At 52.8% G+C, this 23,849-nt stretch overlaps 1 protein-coding gene across 3 annotated transcripts in view; it reads left to right on the forward strand.

The window, feature by feature from the left end:
• Positions 1–317: 317 nt before the first annotated feature.
• SMAD6 (SMAD family member 6) overlaps positions 318–23,849 on the forward strand; it is a 45,189-nt gene continuing 21,657 nt past the window's right edge. Inside the window, exons 1-4 of one of the 3 annotated variants that reach the window (XM_087745085.1) lie at positions 318–719; positions 1,308–2,095; positions 4,382–4,438; positions 6,261–6,338. In XM_087745085.1, the coding sequence (XP_087601211.1) occupies positions 466–719; positions 1,308–2,095; positions 4,382–4,438; positions 6,261–6,338 (1,177 nt within the window). In that variant the 5' untranslated portion in view covers positions 318–465. Of the gene's footprint in view, positions 2,096–4,381; positions 4,439–6,260; positions 6,339–23,849 lie in introns of all 3 variants that reach the window. The other 2 variants (XM_087745086.1, XM_087745087.1) reach the window with 2 other exon arrangements.

The raw sequence follows: 23,849 nt of genomic DNA on the forward strand, positions 1-23,849 counted from the left end.
GTCCCGGCCAATGGGCGGCGGAGCGGCCGCGCGTCACGCGGCGGCGGGCCAATGGGCGCGGAGCGGGCCTGAACTTTTGCCACGGCGGACAAGTTGATACATCGCGGGGGTGTGTCCCGCCGCGGCGGCTCCGGCGGGGGGGAGCGGCCTTAACCCCTGCGCCGCCGCCGCGCCGCCCTGACCTACTTTCCCCCGGGCGACGGCGGCGGGGCGGCCCCCGACCCCCCTTCCCGGTCCCCGCGGGGGGCAGCCCGCCGGCTGGAAGCGCGGTGGGGGAAACCGCCTCGCCGGAGCGGCGGGGAAGGGCCGGGGGGGGGGAGGGGGCTCCCCGCGTTGGTGAGGAGGCGGCTGCGGCGGCGGCGGGGGGGGGAGGTGCGCCTGTCCCTTTAAGAGTTCGGAAACTTGAGCCGGTGTTTGCGCAAGGCCCGGTGCCGCGCGGAGCCGCCAAAGTGTCTAGACTGGCACATGATGGGCGGCAGCCAATCGCGCCGCCGCTCGCGAGGGGCCCTGCGCGCGCGCCCCAGCCACACAAAAGCCAGCGAGGGCGGGCGGGCGCGAGCGAGCGAGGGAGCGCGGAGGCGGCGGCGGCGGCCCCGGCCCCGGCAGCCGCGGCCCCGGGAGCGGCGCCGAGCCCTGGATACGTACGACGCCGCACGTGCTGACGCCGGCCTTCGCTCTGGGTTCTGCTGCTGGTTTTGCGCCTCTTCGATTTGTATTTTGTAAATTTTTTCCTTTTTTTTTTTCTCTTTTTTTTTTTTTTTCCCCCCTAACTCTTTTTGAGCGAAGGGAGCCGAGCGCCGACCCGGCGCCAGTTCCCCGCCGGGCGGCACCCCCGCGCCGGGGCGCTCCCTCCGCACCCCGGTGTATGGTGGAGCCGCCGAGGGGCGCAGCCCAGCGCTGCCCCGGGCTCTCCCCGTCCCGCGTCCCCGCCGGCCGCCCCCGCCGCTCCCCCCGGTCGGCGGCCGATGTAGGGCACGGCGCGGCGCGCCCGAGCCCCAGCGCCGCCACGGGAGCGGCCCCGCACCGCCGCGGGCGTCGGCGCAGCCCCCGCGGCGCCGTCTATGCCCGCTCCGCGCTCCCTCCCCGCCGCCTCCCCCATGGTGCGGCCCCGCCGCGGGCCGTCGGCGATTCGCTGGGCAGGGCCGCGGGGAAACGAAGCGCCGCGCCGGGCGCTCGGCGCAGCCTGCGAGGGCGGCGGGTCTGAGATGAGATAAAGCCGGCGGCGGAGCGAGGAGCCCGGCGGGGGAGGGGGGGGGAGCGGCGGAGAGCGACGCGACCCCCGGCCGCCCGCGGTGTCGTATGTTCAGGTCCAAACGCTCAGGGCTGGTGCGGCGACTTTGGAGGAGCCGCGTCATTCCGGACAGGGACGGCGGAGATGGGAGCGCCAGGAGCGGCCACGACCTGGGAGCTACCGGTAGCTGCAAGATCCCGGAGAAGAACCCTTCGGCGGAGATCCGGGCGGTAGCGCGCAGCCTGCTGCGGGAGGCGGAGGAGCAGCGGCGGGGCGAGGCGGCGTCCCGCGGGGACCCCATGGCGGAGCGGAGCGGGGCCCGGCTCCGCGCCCCGCCGCGGCGGGAGGGCGCCGAGGGGGCGAGCCCGCGGCGGGCGCAGGAGAGCGACGGCCGGACGGTGACCTGCTGCCTCTTCAAGGAGCGGGAGCCGGGCGGACACCGGCCCCCCGCCGCCGCCGCCACTACCGCCGCCCCCCCCGGCCCCGACGGCGCGACCGACGGCGGCTCCCCGGAGCGGCGGGGCCGGGAGGCTCGGTCGCGGCTGCTGCTGCTGGAGCAGGAGCTGAAGGCCGTCACCTACTCGCTGCTGAAGCGGCTGAAGGAGCGCTCGCTGGACAGCCTGCTGGAGGCGGTGGAGTCCCGCGGGGGGATGCCCAGCGGCTGCGTGCTGGTGGCCCGCACCGAGCTGCGCCTGGGGGGCCAGGCCGCTCCCCCCCACCTGCTCCTGGGCAAACTCTTCCGCTGGCCCGACCTGCAGCACCCCGCCGAGCTGAAGCCCCTCTGCGAGTGCCAGAGCTTCGGCGTCGCCGACGGCCCCACCGTCTGCTGCAACCCCTACCACTTCAGCCGCCTCTGTGGGCCAGGTGAGCAGCCGGGGGGGGGGGGGGGGGGTCGGGGTCCTTCACCCCCCACCCGCTTTGGGGGTTCGGGGCCTCTGGCCCTTTCCGCCGCTTTATTTGAACCCTCGTGGGCAGCCGGCCCCGCGCAGCGGCGGGGATGCCCGGCCGGGATGCGCCTGGCCCGGAGTCCCCCGGGCTGGCAGCCCCCTTCCTCCCAGCCGACAGCGGTTGGTGCTTAAAAGCCCCCCTCACCTTTTTTTTTTCCTTCCCCCCCTTCCCGCGGAGGTCCCCCCCTGCTATTTAGGTGCCGAAGGGGCGATAATATGCAGTTTGCATACTGCTGGCGCCAGCCTGGCTCGCTGTTTATCGGAGCGGCCGGGGAGCCGGGCAATTACCGCCGCCGGCTTAAAGCCGCAGGGCCCCGCCGGGCGCAGCGGGGCCGGGGCGGGAGGGGGCTGCGGGGATGCCCCGGCCGGGGGGAGCGCCGGACCCGCGTGGGAGGGGGGCAGCTGGGGCTCATGCATTCCTCGGGCTTTTCTTATTTTTTTTTTTTGAGGGGTCCTGGAGAACACCAACCCCCTCCTGACGGTCACTTTCTTGGCAAGAGATTTTTTTATTATTATTATTATTAATATTTATTTTGGAATCCGGGATCCTGCCTCTCTTTTTGCATCACTTCTTTGAAAGAAACTTCTGTGCTGGGCGTGCTTCCCCCGAAGGTCGCTAGAGGCTGGAAGCAGATTTTCTTGCTTCAGTTGGAGTAGACGTGCATTTGTAGGAACCGTGCATTTATTTTAGAAACGGGCAGAGTTTCCCAGTCGCCTTCCTGCAGCGGTAGTTGTTTTCCCAGCGGTCTATGGCTGCAAGCACCGTGCAGGGAGTAGTAGAGAGCAGGGCTCTTATCGAGTGGCTCCTTATCATTTTGATAGTGGGTGGCTGTGCCAGGGTCCCACCCGCTCCGACCGGGCGCTGGGGACGGTGGCAGGAGCCTGGGAAAGGCCATTTTCCACAAGTGTTTGCATGGTACCATCTGTATTCGTCACCCGATTTACTGTGGGGTGACGCAGCGGAGCGGTGTGGAAACGCCTCGGTGCTTCGAAGAAGTCCCCCGTGGCAGCAGGTCTGGCTCTAGCGTGGGACCAGGTCGGGCCGTTACACCCAGATTGGGACATCGGCTCCATTATGTTTTATTTTGAGACTCTTAAGCACCCTGTGAGGAGAGCATCTTGCTGTTGGGCAGCTTGCTCAGTTAGGGGAGATGAGGAACCTTTTCTTAGAAGCAATAAATGACCACAGGCCCTCCCAGAGCTATCACACAGGGGCTGCGGAGGTTGTTCCTAGTGAACTAACCCAAGCTGAGCTGCAGTTGTTGGGCAGAGTGCCTCGCTTTCGGACCCGTGTGGGAGCCAAGGAGCACGCCCTTGTTTCACTGGTCTGGGGTCAATGTGATGCCATTGACTTTTCAGGACAATTTCTCACTGAAGTCAGTGTCTGCTCAATGCCAGTGCTGTGATATAGCCCAGCTGGCCGCGCGCTCCTCAATTCTAGCAAGTTATAATTCAAGAAACACATCACTCCATAATGCAGAAGGAAAAAAAACCCTCTAACTGGTGCATGAAGTTGATGGAGGACCTTCGTCAGCCTTTTGCGTGGTCGTGACTCTTACAAGGACAGCAAGAGCCAGTTAGATGACCTGGTCCAGCAAAGCACTTCTAAGGACTTGCTTAACTTTAAGCGCATGACTGCTGATGGGCTGCTGCTTAAAGCCGAGCTTGGGAGCTTTGCTGAAGGGAGGTCAGGCTGAGCAGGATCATGGGAGGGGTGCCAAGGGGTTTGTTGGGATGGAACTAAGTGACTTTGGTGGCTTGTTGGGAGAAGGCAGCCCAGTCCCTGGTGTCACAGTGTGCCAAGAGAGGAGCATCTTCTCATCGCCCGACGCCCTTTTTCAGTCCTTCCAACCTGGTCAGGGAGCTGTTGTTAAGCCTGTGTGTGTTTGAGCCATGGTTGGAGGGTTGTCTCCCAACGCAGACGATGAAAGCATCGTTCTTTGGGAGCAAGGTGCCATTTTGTGTGCTTCAGGTTGTGGGTGCCCAGGCAGGCACTTTCAGTAGTAAAGCCCACTTGGGAAGGTCAAGGTGGAACCCTCATTCTTCAAAAACTTGAAGAGCTCTTGGTTTCAAGTTGCTTCCAAGTGGGTTTTTTTCCATTGGGTGTTTATAACCTTGGAAGAGTTCCTGCCTTGAAGGAGAAAGCGCAAGGGTTTCGTTGACAAACCGAACACAGCACTAACAAAGTTTTTTGTTTTTCCAGAGTCTCCACCACCTCCCTACTCTCGGCTGTCTCCTAATGATGAGCAAAAGCCACTGGGTATGTATTTTCTCTCTTTTGATCTCCCGGCAGCTCTTTCATGGTGCAGTCCTGGTGTTGGTTCGAAGGCATCCCTACACGGCACGTCAGGCAAAAGCCAACAAGTCGGGATTTTATGGCTGCTCATTATTTCTGAGCAAGCATCAGCTGACAGGTTTTAAGAAGTAAATGGATGTCAGTTTATCATACCAAATTACTGCATAGACACATGCATATTTTCCAAAATAATATGAAGCGCTATCTTTAATGAAGGCGTAATGAAAGGTTACCAGGCGCCATGTTTTGTCTGCGTGTGTAATCTGTGGGATGACGGAGCGGAGGGGGAGTCGGAGCTCCTGGGTGCCATTTCCATAAAGCCCTGGCTGCGCAGTGCCGTGGAGGAACCGGCTATTACCCTTCCTCTCATTATTAAAATGAGACGTAAACTCTTTGAAACTCGGCACTGTATAATTTCTGAATGGCTTTTCGCTTTTCCTGATGAATTATAAAAGCGTTTTAAAGCGAGTGAAAGCACCTTGGGTAGGCTGGGCATGAAGGGAAGGCTGCTGGAGAGCCTGGCACAGGGCAGCCTTGGAGCCTGGTCCTGCGTGGTGCACGCTGGCTTGGAGATGTTCCGAATTGGCATCGCTGCATCCTGACCATCCTTTCTTAGCATCCGCTTCTTGCTCAAGTAAATGGGAAGCAAAGATGTGGGAGGGAAGAATCCCATGTCCCTCTTGGGTTTCTTGCCAGGATCGGTGCAACTGAGTGTGGGATTTCTGCCTTCGTCCCGTAATCGGTGCCTCTGATTTACAGAGGGGGTAATGGCTGAGGGGAGCTGCTTTTGCTTCCCCCCCCCCGCCCCCCCCCATCAGGCAGGGATGGGGAGGTGGCAGAGGGAGACAGGCGGGGTTTGCCAGGGCGACAGGAGCAGGACAGGGTGCCTGCCTGTCCCACCCAGCCCCGAGGGAAGGCGGGAGCTGCCCTGTGCCAAAGGTGAGTCCCTGCCCTGCCGGGCCTGGGAGCTGCCTGCGACCTGCCTGCGATGCAGCCGCTCGTGCAGCCAGTGCGTGCGCGCCTGGCGGAGGGACCGGCTCCTTCATCCCTGCAGCCGATCTGTGGCATGGGGCAGTGACCAGAGTGTCCTGCCAAGCAAAATTTGCTGGTCATGTTTTTTTTTCCTTTTTTTTTTTTTGTTGTTAGTTATGGAGGAAAAAAAGGAGTTGTCCCTCCCCATGCTTCCCCTTCCAAGTTAATTCCCTTTAGAAACTGCTTGTGCTGCAGGGAGAGATGATAGTGAGTGACACGTGACTTTATTAAAACAACAGCCAGGGATTGAAATTTGCTTCACTGGCTTGTTTGATTGGAAAAATAATAGTTAATCTGTGAGCAAACAGTTGAGCACTTAATTAGAGGGGTGTAAGCAAGAGAGAATAACAAAGACTCTTAACTTGTTAAAACAAAGTTTCCTTCGCTTCAGCAAAGAGGAAGGAAGGAAGGAAGCAAGAATAAACAGCTTCAAGAATTTTAATGGTGATAATTAAGTATAGTAACTATGAATTGTTTAGAGGCTTAATGTAACTTTATCCAGTAAGCACCAAGTTCCTACTTGTTTGATCAACTTAACTGCAGTTATTTTTGTGGTCGAAGCAATTCAAACTTTGCATTTGTATGGTAGAGGTACAAAGTTAATCGCTGCTTTGTGGCCCAGTGGAGAGTTTCTCTTGGGGAGAGGTGGGCTGGCGATGGGAAGCAAAAGAGCCACGGGTGCTCATGTAGTGCTTGCAAACGCAGGAGGACTAAAAATGCTTTTTTTTTTTTTTTTTTTTTTTCCCCCCCCCAGATCTATCAGATTCCACGTTGTCTTACACTGAAACAGAGGCTACAAACTCGCCCAACGTCACGCCCGGAGACTTCTCAGGTTGGCAGATGTTTGCGCTTTCCCGCACGCGTGGTCTGCGCCGGGGAGCTCGTGGTTGGGGCAGGACAGCAGGAGGAGACGGGGGGGTTGTGGTGCTGCTGTTGGTTTATGTTCTTGGTGTGAAAAGAAGGAAAAAGAGAGCAGCTATTTGAGTTGATTGTTCAGAGACGTCTGCGCTCCGCAGGTTGCTATAAGATGCTGTTTGTCCGATGAGCGTGCTGGGACGTTTGGGAGGTGGCTGCGGGGCTGTGCGCGTCCCCCGTGGAAGCTGCCTGGACCTCGCTTGAGCCCCGGGGTCGTGGGCTGGCGTGGGGCTGGGCTGTACGCCGTCACCGTTCTTGTGGCGGGAGCGGTGAGGCCACGTCAAACGGTGCTGCTTTGTGCTGGTTCTTGCCGAGTCCGTCCAGCTTGCGTTACCTGTTGGGTCCTGGCCCTACGGTGCAAACCCTGCTTTCATGAGCAGAGCTCCCAGCTACGATGCCATTGAAGCTCCTGAACAAAGTTTTGCTTAATTAGGTCCTGTTTTTTTTCTCTGCCCCACCCCTGCAACCTTTCATTCATTTAATGGTGCTCTGGAGGGCCTGGGGTGGTTTTACCTGCAAGCAGGTAGAGAGTTGGGGCTTTCATTTGCTTGGCGTTGGGCTGTGGCTGCGGTGATCGTTTCATGTCCTTCCCCTCCGCTGTCCCGTCCTGGGCTAGGGGCTGGCTGCATGGAAGAGAGGAGGGACCTGTCTATAGGACCAGGTTTAATTTCTATGTAAAAAATGACCTGGTTAATGGTCTGAGAGCTAAGATGAAGGTAGACAAACCTTCATCCCGGTGAAGCCTCATGGACCTCCTTCAGCGGTTGGGGTGGGCTTTGCAGTAGGGTAGGACTTGGGCACCTTGGTGCGGAGTTGCCGGATTGTTGAGCGTGTGGATGGGGTTTGCTGCTCTCTCTGGGGGATGCTGTAAGTCGATGGTGGTGGAGAGGACCCTTGGGGTACTGGCCCGTTAGCCGTGGCTTTTCTCTCCTCCTTCTCCTGCCTGCAAGAGTTTACGGACGGTTTGGTGAGACCTGGACTTCCTTGGGATGTTTCTGCCCATCAGACTCTGCAGCACTTTAAAGAGCATCTAAACAGCATGGCACCACAGTGGCGTGGTGGCGCATTTCCCTCCGGGGATCTTCCCTTCTCCTTCTCCTTTAAGGTTCTCCTGCCCTGGTCGGTTTTGCCGCGGTGCTGCCGCGTGCCGAATCCAGCGTGCCAGCCTGCCTTGCTTTTGTTGTGCTGCCAAGTGTCCATAGCAGGGGAACAATTGATAGCCAGGAGTTGGATCGTTCAGGGTTGTGCTATAATAAATATGTGTTTGCAATTCCTAACAAACATTCCTCGGGCTGGATACAAGTCCGTAAAGCTCCCCATGCCCATGGCTTTTATTGTAACTTGATAATTGCCATTAATTATAGCAGCCGAGTTTGAAAACCGGGGTTCCTAAGGATGTAATGGTTTAGCTTCTCTCGCAGCTGAGCCCTTTATGGGGCATCTGGTGGATTTTCTGGAATAGAAGAGAGATTTTAACTTTTACTTGACCAATATAATGATAACATGTGACCGAGATTGTACTGAAATCGGATACCTCCTCTCCCCCGTGTAGTTTCCAATGGTGTAACTTTTAATAAGAGTCTGGGGCTGTGCGATTTATTTTTCCCCAGTGCTCATGATTGCTGAAAGAGGATAAGAGCTTCAGGGAAGTTAACCCATGCTTGTCATCATGGGGAAGTAAAAGGAAAAAAACCCACTTAGACTCTAGTCTATCTGCCATGTTTCAATTTGTTTGTTTGTTCTCCATTTCGACTTATTTAATAGGTCTGCTTGAAATGTAGGCCTGTGTAAATGATACACAAAACATGCGGTCTTCCCTGCCTTTTCTTGTGTGTACCGAAGGAGCTCGACGTGCGTTTGACTCCCGTTCCAAAAATAAGTACATTTTGGATGTAGTATCAAGCCACTACTATTTATTGCTTCAGCTTTGATCATCAAAAAGGCTTTTCCTACTAAAACCACAAAATTCAATTTTGGGTAACAAAGAGAACCATTCTTCTACTGTTATTTGTTTACTTGATGAACTTCTAAACAGGAAGTTTTAGCATGAAGTCAAAAGATCATCTCTGTCATATGCATAAAATTAAAAAAAAAAGCCTCTTTTTGAAGTAGACCTTTTTGTGGCTGTAATACCGCTCTTAAAAACAGGAAAAAGTCTTCAATGAACTAGCAGGCTCGCTATAAAATTCGGAGTAACAGTCTCTGCTAACTGGAAGCACAAGTTGTGAGTAGTTGTGCAGATGCAACCTTGTGTGTCATGAACTGGATCGATGGATAATGCCCCAGAGTCCTCTTCATCTGAGGTTCAAAGCGTTTGGGTCATGAAATGAAGCTGTCTGTCCAAGGATCAGTGTCCAGCCACAGCATTTCCCTCGGATTGGGGATGCTCCTGATTTCTCAGTGAGGTACAATGGCTTGGGAAGATCTGGGTTGGTGGGAAAGGCACTTGGAGGTGTTTGATCCCAAAGTTTCCATCTTCCGAGCTCAAGCAGTGTCACATTCAGGCTTGCGGGAGTACGAAGAGGGGCTCCATCTTTTCCTCGTTAGATTTATTTCTGCAGCCATGTATGCCTGGGAAGCAGAAGTGAAGAAACCCTGCTGGTTTGGGAGTTGTATTTTGGGCTCAGACGGTTCCCCTGGCCGGGGTTGTGCCTGTCCCCTGGGTGCTGGCAGAGCCTTGGCCGGCATTGGCGTCCCCGCGGCTCCCCTGGACGGAGCTGGGGAAATACCAGGGAAAGGGCAAAATCCAGCAAAGCAGGAACAAAAGCTCAGCCCCGTGACTCATAATTGGTGGAACATTTGTAGTAAATTTTTTTTTTCCTTCCCCTCAGACTTGGCTCTTCTACTGCATGCCAAGAAGCTGCTGTACCCGTTAGACTTGCCAGGCTTGTAGAGGGCTGCGCTGCTGCTGTGGGAACTGGTTCAGTATGGTGGGGACGTGCTGGAGCAGATGTGGGCCATGGGCTTTGGGATTCCCTGCCTTCCCCTAAATCCCACAGGGCTATCTATCCCTCACCTTCCTTGGGAGGGACCCTCTCTTAAAGACGATGAAATAGCCCCGCTCCTTGGCGCTCCCCTTGCACAGCACGCTGTGTCAGTCTGTCTTTTGGGCTAAAAAAGCCCCATGAATTCTTCCAAGTGGCGACCAGAGTTCTCGTTAGTGGTGGCATTAAATTCTGGAGGTCCTGAGGACCATGCAGGAGGGGAAGGGTTGAGCACAGGTAGGAGGGCAAATGGTGGTGGTGCTGCTTGGGAGCCTCCTGTAGGTCTCCATGCTGACTGGACTGTTGCTTGTGGCTGCTGCAGGTCTGGAGCAGCTTGTCCGTCCTGTAGAGACTGCAGAAATGTTGGGGCATCAGTTTTCTTGGGAGCAATAATAAATAAGGATGAGTAATTAGCTGTAGGAGCAGACACAGTGATCGGTGCAGCTCACTGCTGCCTGGCAGCAAAGTCCCCAGCCGCCGTGCAGAGGTCCTGCACCGGCTGGGAGTCTCCATTGAAGGTATTTAACAAAGACTATGCCTGCAGCAGTCGGTGCCAAGCTCTTATGATAGCTATTTTTCCTCAAAAAGAGCCACTCATCACTAGAGCCTGTCTCATATGTCCCTACATGCCTGCTGGTTACTCCTTGCTTAATCGGGAGTCATACCAGTGTTTGTGCAGAAAGTTTCATTGTTCATATGGAAATGCCTTTGTGAACTGATGTTGCCCGCGAGGCTCGAGCCCTGTGTGTGGCAGGGTTTTCCAGAGGGAGAGAGCTCCTTGCCGAGCGTGGGTGTCCGTGTCCAACCCGCCTCCCTTTAGCTCTGCAGTGCGCCGGAGGACCGCATCCTGCACCCGCTCCTCCTGCCACAGACCGGCCAAGCCAGTGCCTGGAGTTGGGGGATGCTCAGCACTGGGTAGATTCAGTTGGACAAATGAAAGCAGTTTGGTGCTCGGTAATGCACCTGAGCAGAGAGAAGAGGAGAAATAAGTGCTACCAGGGGAGAAGTGAGAGCTGGGAATGGGAGAAGGGCAGGAGGAGAGTGGGGACAGCAGGGGCTGGTGAGCAGTGAGAAGCCAGGGAAGATGCTGCTTTAGATTTTTCCAAAATTACTAATTTTTTTTTTTTTTCAAAATCAATTCACTTCCCATGTGCTAAAACTCTTCAAGAGTTCCAGCTCTGGTGAACCCATTTGTAGCTGAGAACATGCATCTGAAAGAAGAAATTGTGAGTTGGTGGTTTGTTGGAGTGATTAATTCCTCTCCGTGGTGGGGAGCCGTACCCAAGAGTGGAAGCGCGTGTGTGAGTCTGCTCCGAGCAGCTCTGCCGAAGCCTAGAAGGTGATGGGCTCCATGGACAGATGAGCTCTGCCCAGTGACTTTGTGTTATCGCCTCCAAAGTTGGTGAAGGATAAATGTGAATTAACAGAAAGAGGAGAAACAAAGAGAGACTGAATGGGCTGGAGCTTATTTAAATTGTTTTGGGTTTTTTCCCCAAGGCCTGGGAAGGTGGAGAAGTTGCTTGCAGGGGGTATCAGGTTTTAGGAGCAGGGTCCCCATACCCCCATAAGGAGGAGGAAGGCCGGACCGTGCCTGTCCATCCCAGCTGATGACTCAGCCCCGCTGAAGCAATGCCACAGCTCCAAAGCGAGAGCCATAGGGGTTTTTCTGCTTCCAGCAATATTTAGGATGAACTTAAGGAAGCATATTTTAAAACCCACTGAATGGAGAAAGTGAATGTCTCTCTTCTCCCCGCCCCCCCCCCCCCCCCCCCCGAAATAACAGACTGCAAGGATTTATGCTAACAAGGAAATTTATGAAGATCCTGTGTGTTAGGAATAGGGGAAGAAAAAAAGCCTATAAATATGTAAGGCGGATATGTGTGGAAACTGGGCAAACATTGCCCTTTCCAGACTGGGGGAGAGATTGTGAAATTACCTGTTAATAGAGAGAAAAAAAAAAAGATAGTTTTCTCATTAACGGGGTGGCAATTTCTTCGGGGGGGGGTGAAATGTTGGTTTTGCAGCTTTCTGATGATCGCCTCTGGCTTTGGCGCCTCTCGGTGCCGGGCTCCCACCGCAGCCCTGGGTGCAGGTGCTGGCTCAGGGTGGCAGCGCTGGGGGCTGCAGGATGGGTCTGACCCAGCAGCACCGTGAAGCCTTTTCATCCTTTCTTCCCCCCATCCTATTGCAGAAACATAATTCCATTAAAGGGAAAAAAAAAAAAAAGCAGAGCATATCTGTGCATCCAGTTTAATCACAGACAGATGTTTATTTGGGCCAGTAATGGTTTTGGTTTCCTTTTCTTTCATATTTAACTTTAAGTTCGCTGGCGTGTCTTACCCTGTGCAGTCTATAACAATCAGGGTTTGGCTAAAAACTTTTCTTGTCGGAGGAGTGAGTCTGTTGCCAAGAGCTACTTCTTTGATGCAAAAAAATACATCCTGGAGGTGCTTTGTCAGATGTTTTTATATTAAGCTTTTTTCCTCCATAGTTTTAGTTTGCCAACGGGAAATAAAGCGCATCTATTTTCCAGTGTGCTTCAGAGAGGAATTCTTTGCTCTCTGTGTGAAGGTTTTCCCCATGTGGCTGTGGACGGTCGTGAATGTCGGAATCCCCGTCGGAGAGCGTGACCGCGCAGCAGCATCCTTCCCGATGGCTGGGAGAACTTCAAAATAATAACCTGCCTTTGCTTTGGGTCTGTTCATGGGCAGCTTCTGGTCCTGCGTGGGGTTGACATCAAAGGCAACTTTGCAAACTACAGGGTGAATCACGGAATTAATCCCTGAAAGGGAAGGTGGGGAAGCTCTTGAAGACAGCATCCCTGGGCTTTTAGCGCCTGTCCCTTTCAGAGGGATGCAGGTGTGCTGTTTGATTTTACAACAAATGTCTTTCTGGGTTGATGATAAATCCACGGGAGCCTGTAATTTACAGGAGGGCTGCAGGGTTTTTTTTTGCATTATGTTTGTGCTTGCCACAGTGGGTGGCTCAGGTGGCAGCTCCTGGAGTTCAAACACTTCTTTCTTTGGAGCAGAAGGGGAAGGGAAGTGGTCGCTGATCCTGCAGCTGAGTGGGCTCCTCGCTGTGTCCAAGGCCTGTTGAAGGCAGTGCATCACCCCTGAGCAATGTAACCCAGCAGAGAGTACTCCACTGGCGTTGTTAACATGTAGCTGAAGATGTTGCCCAGAGCATCGAGACTGAGCAAATACACCCTTATTTACCAACTGAAGAAAGAGCACATTAGATCAAGGCTGGGGAAGATATTCCCTGTACGCAGATGTTTCTCCATTAAAACCCTCACGCTTGGCCACCAAACCCAAGAGCTGTAGTGTTGAGGTCCACAGGAGCGTGCTCTTGTAGAGCTTGTGGATGACCACGTTTGGGTGACAATACACCTTCACTTTGCCACCTGTACCCAACGTCCCATCTGGAGAAGCAGGAGAGGTGCCGGCGACCCCATCCGTGCAGAACGCAGGCCTCCAGAAGGGGGATGAAATTTCGGCAGTGGTCGTGCAGCTGTAGAAGGGTTTCTAAAGCAAGTGACACCTGTTCATAAAAATATTCTACAAGTTATGAGCTTGCAATACAAGCCTTTTGGTCTTGAAATTAATTCGGAGCTGAGCCAAGTTAGTAACGTGGGGAGGGGAAGTTAATTTCGTGAAGGGTGAGGGACCACTGGGGAATTTGCTGGAGATGGGAGACCTTCAGCACAAACCAGCTCTTTTCCCGAGGAGGGAAATAAAGGTTGTTAGGAGGCTTCGCATCCTGCGCAGCGAGAGCACGTCATCACCAGCCTACAAAAATACTGTCTTCCAGGGGGGAAGGTATCTTCTGGACTGGGAGATGGAGAAATGTCCCTCTGTTATGAGCTGTACAAACGCCGTGCAAGAGCAGCACCGTTCTCCAGTGCATTGATGATGCTGAGGAGGGAGGACAGGAGGGAGCTCCTACAGCGTCCTGCGTTCGACCGGGGCTGCTGTGTCCCAGGGACCTGCCTGCCCCAAGGAGCATCTTCAGTTGAGACAGCTCTGGTGATGTTCTTCATCTGAACTGATGAAACGGTGGTGAATTCCCTTCTTCCCATGTGCTCTTCCCTGCGAGGAGCCAGGGAGTCAGTGATTTTCCCGGGGTAGATGGGGTGGCTGTAGCAGAGCTGTGAATTGAGCAGAAATCTCCCCCGTCGCCATCCGTTGCTTGCATTGGTTCACATGCAAGAACAGCTTTCCTCTTCCATTATTATGATGGCTGATACTACGGCTCTAACCCTCCAACACAGGCAGCACTTAGAAAAATGTGGACAATCAGAGCTGTCCCTAGTCCAGAGGAAGGAGGGAAAAAAAAAAATAAAGGCAGAATGGGCTGCCAGCGCCTTACGATCATTTGTCTGGAGTAACAGAGAGTGCCTGTTGCACAAGGGGTGGAAGAGGGTTGGTCTTATCAATATTTGGCCCCGTGCCTAATGCAGGGATTAAAGCTGCTTTGCAGATGATACCTCTGCCTTCGCGTGTGTACACGCAGCTCCCTGGCTCCGAAGGAGAATTTGCTGTCTTGGAGCCAGCCAACGATGCTGCCCTAAAATGAATGTACCACGGGCAGTATTTGGGGAGCACCATTTCGTTGTAGGCAGTACACTGAATTTCTCAGTATGTTTCTACAGAGAAGGAGAGAGAGTTGCCCTTTCTCTCCCTCCCTTTACCTGGAACTGGGATGGCTTTTCGCAGCTAGCCGGGATGTTTTCAGCCTAGAAGTTCTTGGAGTAAGTACAACACCCAGATAAAATATGTTTTTGTCTGTGGTTCATTGAGTAGTTATGATGTTTGGCCTTGAATCACAGAATAATCACATCCCTCACTTCTCCAAGCACCTAAGCATCACACTTAAAAAAAGAAACATCAGGAAGTAAGCAAGTTACTTAAAAGTAAATTAGTTTAATCTTTGTAGCCAAAACATTACATTCTTGCACCCTATTAGGAGTTGGATATGGCTTTCTAGGTAGTAAAAGTTCTTTTGATGTAACTCCGGTTGTGTCTTTTAAACAGTGCATATCTGATGGTATGTCTTTGTTTGAACTTGACTTTTTCTCTGTGCCTGTGTTTTGCTTTTTAAACGGATTTGCTGAATACTGGACATAGTGTATTTATGACCTTTGAAAATGGTGAATGTTTTGAAGGAGGAATTTTGGCTTCTTATAGGGACCTGTAGAGAGAGGCTTGTATTCACAGTTACAGTAATAGATTTTTTTGTGGCACTTTGATGAGTGAGAGGTGTTTATAGGCTTGATTCATAACTGAGTTACTAAGGTTTTCCACGGAAATAACTTATTAAATCTGTGGCGCTCACCGAAACGATTGAAGTCTGTAGATTTGCTATTCATCAAAGGCACCTCCTTTCCCGGACTCCAATACCTAACTCAGCATTTTACCTCTGGAGGATGCTCAGACCCGAAAGGGCTGTGCGGTGTGGGAGCTCAAGATGTGTTTTAGTAAGAAATTAAAAAAAAAAAAAAATACCCTAAGACAAACTGGAAAGGAGGGGGGAGGGAAAAAAAAAACCCTTCAGGAAAAACATCCCCCGTCGTTCGGAGCTGCTGCTGGTTAAACCTGGTTTTCTGGAACACTGCTTATTTGTGTGGATTTTACTTAGCTGCTCGACAGCCGAAAAGTACATCCCTTTACTGCTGCTGGCCGGGCTGCTGCAGGCTTTGAAGTGCCTTGAGCCCCTGGAACCGCAGGTTCAATTTACTGGCAAAGGAGACTCGGCTCTTTGTCCTTCCAAAGTGCTTGGGATCGGAGGGGATTAGGCACGCGGCTGCTGTGATTCCCAGCCCTGCCGAGCGCTGCCATGTGTCCTGCCGTGCCGTGGGCTCCGGGAGGGAGGAGGGGAGCGTGCTGCTTCCCTGTCCTGTGTGGGGATCGAGGTGTTTGGTGGCGATTGAGGATGAGGAGGGACGTTGGCTCATTGAGGTCCCACCTTGCTCATAGGGCGTCGTGTTTGGATGGTGCTTGTCCCAGCAGTGGGCCGTACTCGCTCTCCCTCCTGTTTTACGCATTTCCCTTGGTTCCTTCCCCCAGAAAGTGGGTGTTTAGCCTGGAAAAAAGCATTGCTATGGGGACTGAGCACTCGGAGAGGGGAGGTCGATGAGAAGTTGTGCAATGCATTGCCAATGCTGGGGTCTGGGCTTCAGATGCTGTGAACTGTTCAATTCCTGTTTGATTTTTTTTTTTTTTTCATAAGAACAAAAACATTTCATGTGGAAATGCCTGTCTTGGCTGACCTCTTCCAGAGTTGCTAAATGCTGACTTATAATGGCCTTTGCAGCTCCTGGGGCTGGAGCAGGGATTAAATGGTCTCCAGTGTTGAAGCGCTGGAACATGTTGCTGCCCCACTGCCTCCTTCCCGGAGTTGCTTTTCCTTTGGTGAGAAGCTGAGCATCGCTTTGGTTCGTCATCCCACGCTTTGGTTATGGGAAAACACCAGCAGCATCAGAGGATATAAATGCAATTAAAACCAAAGCCCTGTTCCTGCCAAAGCATCTCCTTAATCAGCCTTTTTTCAGCTGTTTCAAGGCAAGCAGCTCGTGCTGGTGACGGCGGTTTGCTTCCCCGGCGCTGCCGTGTGGTACTTAAGAACTAGCTCTGATGACCAGACCTGAATTCCTTCATACAACAAAACCTGTTCCTAACTCTCCACAGGGATGCGAACTTTGGCTGAGAACAGATGGGCTGCGATGCTTCTCTGTGCGCTCGGCATTTTGCATTTCAAGTTATAAAAGTCCATGTACAAAACCTGCCAAAAAGTCAAATTCCCAACAGTGCAAGAGAGAGGGGTCAGTAGAAAATTTGTATTTTTCTTCACAGCAGTTTTCTGTTCCTGGGGGAGTGGGAGGCCTTTTCTGATGGTACAAGGGCCCCTTGCAGCGGAGCCTGCGTGGTCCTGCCCTGCAGCATCCCTCAGCCCTCCCTGTCCTGCTCCAAGTGCGGTTCCCAGAGCAAGCCCTGGAGGAAAGCCCTCCTCCCCTCCCCAAATGGCAATTCATGCGAGTGCCCTCGTGTCACATTTGCTCTCCCAGCTGGACACCAACGCTCAGCTGGACCCACTGCAGCTTGGCCATCTCCCTGCCTGGGCTTTGAAGAGCTGTGCTGGTCACTGCACTCCCCTTCCTCCGCCTGTGTTCGGGTTTATGGGTTTGGAGCTGTTCCTCCTCCTCAGTGCTCTTCAGCGGCTGAGGAGGATCAGGCTGCCCTTTCCTCATGTTGGCTGTGTTTTAGAGGCTGGAGGAGGAGTTGGAGGATTCATCCTGCTGCAGAGGCATCTCTTGATGCAAGGAGGACCATGCTGGGGATACCTGGGCAGCACTGCGGAGGGTTTTGAGACCCAACTGTGTCAGTTTTATCTACATATTCCATTAGCAGGAGTGAAACGCGCCAGCAGAAAGGCTATTTTTCAGCTCTTTCCATTTATTAAGGTCTCATTTGCTAAAGATTTTTCCATTTGAGGAGCCAAAGAATGTTAAAGACTTTTAAAAAAATGCCAGCTGCCTTACACTTCCACACAGTGATGCAAACCACTGTTGTCTATTTAATAAAGAAAAAAAGCACTGACTGAAGGGTTTGCAAAAAAGCCCCGTACATACCTGCACGGAGGTATAACACTTGGGTGTCTGGTTGGTGGGTGATGATAACGCTGCGTTGTCTTTAGATTTATTCCACCTGTCTCCGGAGGGTCCCGGAAGGGTGGATGTGCTGTTCAGAGCACATCACTTTTCTTTCCTTTATTTCCTTCCCCCCCCCCCCCCCCCCTTTCTGGCTGTTACAAAGCATGGCCTATTCTGAGGGCGAGCGCCTGGCGCTGCGCTCAGACAACACTCCGTTTGTGAGATCCCGTGTCGGCAAAATGCAAGTTTGTACACTTGGAAGAATGAGGCGGTTGATTCGTCTTCCCCCCGCGGAAAGGCTGTGGGATCTCAGAGCATCCCTGCCTGCCCCGTCCCGCACCGGTGGCAGGGAAGGCAAACACGGACAGGGGTGGCTGGGAACTCCCCGGCTCTGCTAAATGCCGTTGGTGTCGCTGGTCCCAGCGATGCTTTTGGGAGCACCGTTGCATCTTCCCCCCGAGCTCTGTAGCACACACAGTCATTGTGCCCTGAACTCTTCCTGTGGCTTTTATATTTGTTGCTCTTGGAGCCCCAAAGTGAGCGCTGTGTGAAAATGAGCTATATATATTTTTTTCCCCCCATTCTTAAGATCCAGAGAAGCCGTGGCATAACCCGACTTTTTGCAAAAAGGGAACTGAGGAATTACACTGAGTAGCCCCTTGCCTTGTGCTGCAGGTTTCTTTAGGGTCCAACACTTGGAAAAGGAAAACAAATGTGTAGGGAAAGGCCTTTACAGTAATTAAGTCTAAGCAACAAGGAAAGCATACGGGAAGTGCCGTACTAAAGTGCTAAAGACACTTTGAAATATCACACAGACGTAAATGATGCTGGGGCAGGTGACACTGCGTGGGCTTGTTCCCATAGCATCCTCCTCCAGGGCTTGACCTGGCTGACGGTGATCTTAGCTCGTGTCCAGGGGCCCATCTCAGTGCTAAGTGCATCTGTGTTGTGTTGTACAGTCTCTGTGTTGGGGTTTCTGATGGAGTACAACTGTTGTAACGCTTCTGGTGTTTGCAGGGCGCATCACTTTGGCTGTCCTTGCCCATCTGAAAAGAGGAGCTCTCGTCCGTGCAGGTGCTGAGATCAGTGAGCACAGCTGCACCGAGTCTCACAGCTAATAGTCGCTGGTACTTATAAAAAGCTCAGGCTCCGAGATTAGATCTGCTTGGTTTTGTCTAGTGCAACTGCTTCGTGCATCCAGCTGTGGAGAGAGGGAGCAGATGTGAAAATGGGGAGCTTAATGTCTCAGACCCAAACTGTCCCCATAAAATGTGTGTCTGCAGCTGCCATTGAAGTCTCGCGCTATTTCTGCCACAGGGCTAATAATGGTAAAACTGAATCCATGAGGTTTTGATTTTGGCCTATTCAAAACTGGAAAACTCTTTCTAGTAAGATTTTATGAAGCCCTGAAAACAAGCCGCTGTAGTTTGGAGGGGGATGTAGATGCCTGTGCCCAGGGTGCAGGAGCAGCCCTTCGTGGGGAGGCCAGGGCTTGTTTTCCCCAAGTGTCTCAGGAATTGCTTTCTGAGATGTGCAAAAAAACCAACTGAACAAAAAAAAACCCAACAAAACTTTATGAATCAACCGGGAAGCCAGTAAAAATTAGGAGTAACAAGCTCATTTCAATAGAAATGGGTTTGCTGCTCTGCTGGCTGCCAACCATTTATGAGACTGGCTGGGTGCCGGCAAGCAGGGTCCAGCACGCTGCATCCTTCCACCTTCCTGCTGCTGGAAATAATTTGTGACTTAAAAAAAATAAATAACACTATTGTGGAGCTTGTTTCTTGGTTGGGGCCTGAATTGGGCAAGGGTGACAGCTCTCACTAGCTCTGGAGTTTGCAAAACCTGGTTGGGGGCTTTCTCCTCCATCTCAGGTGGGTTTCTGCTGGGTTTCTGTTCAGGTGAGGACATTGGATGAGCGTTGCATCCATGGCACATTCAGTCTGCTCGCTGGATCCAGTGCAAGGGGAAGAGCTGGATCGGGGTGGCCGTGCCGATGCAGGGGTGTTGCAGGGAGCGTTGGATGCTGTTGGGTGCCATGTGTTGAGTAGCTCAACAGCACGTGGTGAAAGCCTTAGCCGGGGCTTTGACATTGATGCCCCAGACATCTCTGCTCACGTCATGTTTTCTGCCCTTTTTGTTCAGTTTTCCTGTAGGGAGTCTAGGGAAACGCTGCGGGCAAGGAAGCGAATAGGTCGGTCAGTCGGAACGGTAGCTATAACTAACTCATTGACCTGCTGCAGTCTATAACCATCAATGGCAATGGATGGCAATTGAACGTGGTGGGAATGAGCCCATCAGATCCCTGTGGTGGGATGGCCGTCGTGCATTGGTGTCTGCCAGCGCGGAGCCGTGGCCTCTGGGGAAGTGGCATTTTCTACAGGCCAACATGAAGTGGTTTGCGCAGCCCCAGAGGGGACCAAGCCACAGGACCGATCACAGGGTGGGACCCGTCTGGCCCTTATTCCATCACTCGGTCCCCGTCCTCCTAGTTCAGCCAAAGCCGTCAGTGTTCCTGTGGTGCGAGCTCTTGTCCTCATGGGACGGGGTGATCCTGGGACAAGGGGTGGGCGAGAGGAGGCTCTTGGGCTATTTCATGTCCCTCAGTGAGCTGGTGATACAGTGTGTGCTTTGCTTCCCGAGCCCATGTCTCTGGTGGGGACATACCAGCCCCACAAAACCCAAAGTTGTTTCCCAGTGAGCCAGGTGATGGCTTGTTTGGAGGACGAGACCCCAGAACAAGCCCTTTTCTGATTTGGCCTGTCTTTAAATGTCATGGGAGGTTCCCAGCGTGGGAATCCATCCAACTTTTCCATTTATGCTGAGCTTTATTTCAACGCTTGCACGGAGGGATGGTCTGTGTTGGAAGCTGGTGTCTGTGCCGCCTGTCGGCAAAGCCTCTGTCCATCCCTGGCAGGCGCACAGGCGTCCATCTGAAGCCGTGCCAAGCGCTGGGGACGGCTGTTGGTCTGCAGGCAGCCGTGCCGCACGACGGCCGCCCTGTCCCGTCGGGGTGAGCACGGAGGGGGGCGGCCGTTTGTGCCCCGTGGGCAGCGCATCGCATCTGTCTTCTCTTAGCCAAGCTGATTTATACCTGGCCTCGAAAGATTTATGGCTGTCTCCTGGAAAAAGGGAGCGACTCGGTTTCTGGGATGCCACGGGACACTCTCCTAAAGCCACTCACGTGTGACTGTGGAAACTTCCACCCCAGAGGAGAGCAAGGAAATTCCTTTGCGAGTACAAAGTAAGGTAAAGATCCTATGCGTGCGGTGAGTTGCTCTTCCCCCCATTGTTGAGCTATTTTAATGAAAGGGAAATGTCAGCAAAAGTATGTTTAAAAAAAAAAAGTCACTCACACATCACTGGTTTTAGAATAGGAGTGCTCTGGGCAGCTTCTTCGCTGCTGAAACAAGAAAATTAGAATCATTTCTTATTTCCAGGTAATTATGGCCACATATTTTGAAATATCAATGGTCTTTTCCATGTTGAATCATCAATACGGACCTTTAGAGCTGGATTGAATTCAGCTGTGCTTGAAAGGGTCGGTCATTTGAGACTTTTAACATTAAAGGTCTTTGCAAATTAGTTTTGCTCTTGCCATGCTGAATTTGTTTGTGTAAAAAACCTCAGTGGATTTGGTATGTGTCTGTCTTTGAAGGGCTTTGCTTCAAAGGATGCTTGCACTTGGTGTTCTATACGCTGAGCTCTGCTGTCTGTGAAGCTCCGCTGCTTCGCAGGGAAGCGTCAGCTAATGACTTCGTTAAAACCTGCAGGAAGGAAAAGCTGAGCATAGCTTTTTGAAGCCATCAAGGAAACTGGATGCCTGGGGCTCATTCCTGATGGGAAACTAGTGCCAGAGCTCCGTCAGGGACTCGCGTGTGCTGGTGTACAATCTGCCCGCCCCGTCCTGTAACGCACGCATGGGGATGCACTTAAGCCTTCCCATGCCCTGGCTGCATGGGAGGCAAGCAGATATGTATATATATGTAGATGCAGCAGGGGGTATAGCTGGCTTTTTAATTATCCTAAATGAGGCTTGCATGCAAAACAAGGCGTGTGGAACTGGGGCAGGTTGGCCACCCGGCCTGTGAGGTGTTTGGGGCTGGGGAGATGGGCATTTTGTCCCCGGGTGGTTTGGAGGGGTCACTGGTAGCTTGCTTTGCTGCGGTGTTTGCCGTAGCCGCCAGGCTTGCCTCCTCCCAGGTCTTTGCATGGTTGCAGTCACTTAGGGTGATTGATACAGTCCTAAACGTGGTTCCCTCCCCGCCACTTCCCTGCTTGCTTTGGCTGCGGACAAAAGGAGCCCGTGGGTGACCTGCGTGGCGTCGGGAGGTTTAGGGGTAGTTAGTCCCAGAAAATTCAACTGAGATCTTTGCAGTCAGAAGCCAACCACAAGAGGTGCAGTCAGACCGTAGCTATTATTTAAAAAAAGGTAAACAGCAAGAGTAATATCGCAAAGTTTCCCAGTTCTTGGCTTGAAATCTATTTTTTCCAAAAGTAATTTAATCTCAAAAGCAAAACTGCGAGAACCTGTCTAACATTGTGACATTTTGCATGTTTGGATCATGTCTGTCACCAGACAGGTTTTGCTCATGGTGGGGCAGGAAGCCCTTTCCCATCCAGCCTGACATACGCGTGCACATCCCAGCGTGCTGCAAATTTTACTTGTTATTTTAAAATACATAAGCAGCAGCAAAAAGAAAAAAAAAAAGGGTGCTAATGGAAGGGCTGTCATCTCCCAAAGTCTTGGGCTGCTGAAGAGGGTTGCTTTCAGAGCCCAACACAAAACCAATGAAGGTTTCTGTAAGTGGAGAGTGCATTGTCCACGTTAAATGCAGAGGCTTCGTTCCTGGTGATGCTTTATGTCGGCGATGGGAAGGGGCTGCCCTGGCTGGATGTATGCGATACGATCAATCAGGGTTTAAATGAGGACAAACTAACAACACTGGAACGTTTCTGAGAGCCAGAAGATAATCCCAGATCAGCCATGGCTCGAATAGCCGCCGCTCCATTGCTGCCTTGCAGAAAACATTTGTTTCTTTCCTCTGCCCCCCTTTTCTCCCTCTCATTGAGATTTCTACACAATATTATTTTAATCACGATACTCTCGCCCCTCCTTTTTCCTCTCCCCTTCCCTGCAGGCTCTCTTCCCCCCATGCAGGCTGCAAGAGGCACACAATGAGAAACAGCTGGCTCGCAAAGCGAATTTCCCCTCGGAGGCAGGAGCAAGCTGTGCGGAGGGGCCGGGCGAGGGCGAAGCTGGCACCGCGCGGTGCCGGGGCGTGCTCGGCCCCTGCTTCTTGCTGCCGCCTGGCTCTCCCTCAGCCTCCAAAATGCTTTTTCTCCTGGCTCTGTCTTCTTCGAAACACATGGTGTTTTTACGCCTGGGGTTTTGGGCTGGCTTCTGAGCCATCCCACGTCGGAGCATCGCCTGGGTGCCCGTGTGGGCAGTGTGGGGGGAGGACCGGGATGCGGGATGTGCCGCACGGCTTTCCGGCTTGCTGCCGTGGCTTGGCCGCCTCCGGCCATCGCAGCACAAGCTTGCTTTGATTAGAGGTTTGTTAAGGCATGGCGCTTACTTGTTTCTCAAGCTCTTCTGTGGGTCAGGCTGGCTCGGTGCAGATCCCTGGGTTTGAGTGCTTATGGCGTGTTGAGCACGGGAAGCCTCCGCTGGGATTTCAAGCCATGTTTTTCACCCTGTTCAAACACCCAGGAAGGTCTTGGACATTCAGAGGATGCTTCCAATGTAGGCAAGCAAGTTGAGGATTTAACTGCAAGTAAAATTAGTTAAAGCATTAACAACTCACACCTGTCTGCCTCATTAAGTACCAAAATGCCTGCTCGTGTTTGTCCTTCAGTGCCCAGTTGGTGCAGGCAGCACAAACTGGAAAACTGGGGGTTGTAGCTAAAACACATATCAGGATTAACATCTTGGCTTCGGCTCCTCGCCTAGGCAGGGGTCTCTGCCAGCAGTGCCCTTCAGTCGAGCCCTGCAGATGGCAAAGGGAGCCGCGAACGGGAGGTTCATTGCCCTAACAGAGGGAAAGAACCTCTCTCCAGTGCCTGGGTGAGTGCATTCACCTGAAGGAAACAGCACAGGCTTATTTTGGAGCTTTTATTACTTATTTCTCTTTTAAAATTGCATTTAGTGCTTGTGTCATGTGAATAAGCTGAAATACTGTGTAAGGTGTGTAACACGCAGGCAGCAGAAATGGTTTTCCAAAGCGCTGTATCTTCATCCCCTCCTAACTGACGGTACAGGGATGGGAGCGCGTCTCCTCGGCGTGATGCTCCAGTGCCGCTGCTGTGAGTGGTGCGGAGTCCTACACGACTGGAGACTTTTGTGGTCTCCAGACTGACTTGAATCAGCGCTACAAAGGCAGCACCAAGCATTGTACGCAGACGCAGACCCAGCTTGAAGTATCAGGTCACCTTCATACCTTGAATTATTCTCCTCTGGTGAGATGAAGCAGACTGTGATGCAGGGAGAAATTCTCAACAATTCAACACTTCAGAGCTTCAGAAACACGATTTTTCTGGCTAGCTCAACCAAGCAGCTCCCTGCAAAAAGGGTGATGAGAAAACACTTGCGTATGTGTGCCGGGATGCCTGCGTGCTCCTTGGAGTGCTCTGGCCGTCGCTCCCTTCCCGAGGTGCCGTCCAGCCTGGTGGCATTCCTACAGTGAAGGGGGAAAAATCAAGGCTGGGTTTTTTGGAAATCAGGCGACTCGAGTACTCCCAGAGCGGTGCCTCTCTGTTTTGAGTAAGGTTGTGGGTGTTTATTTGAGGGAAG

The sequence above is a fragment of the Nipponia nippon genome, unplaced genomic scaffold (assembly GCF_047370975.1).
Source record: "Nipponia nippon isolate SJK-2023a ecotype South Korea unplaced genomic scaffold, ASM4737097v1 scaffold_9, whole genome shotgun sequence".
In the NCBI taxonomy this organism is placed as follows: domain Eukaryota; kingdom Metazoa; phylum Chordata; class Aves; order Pelecaniformes; family Threskiornithidae; genus Nipponia; species Nipponia nippon.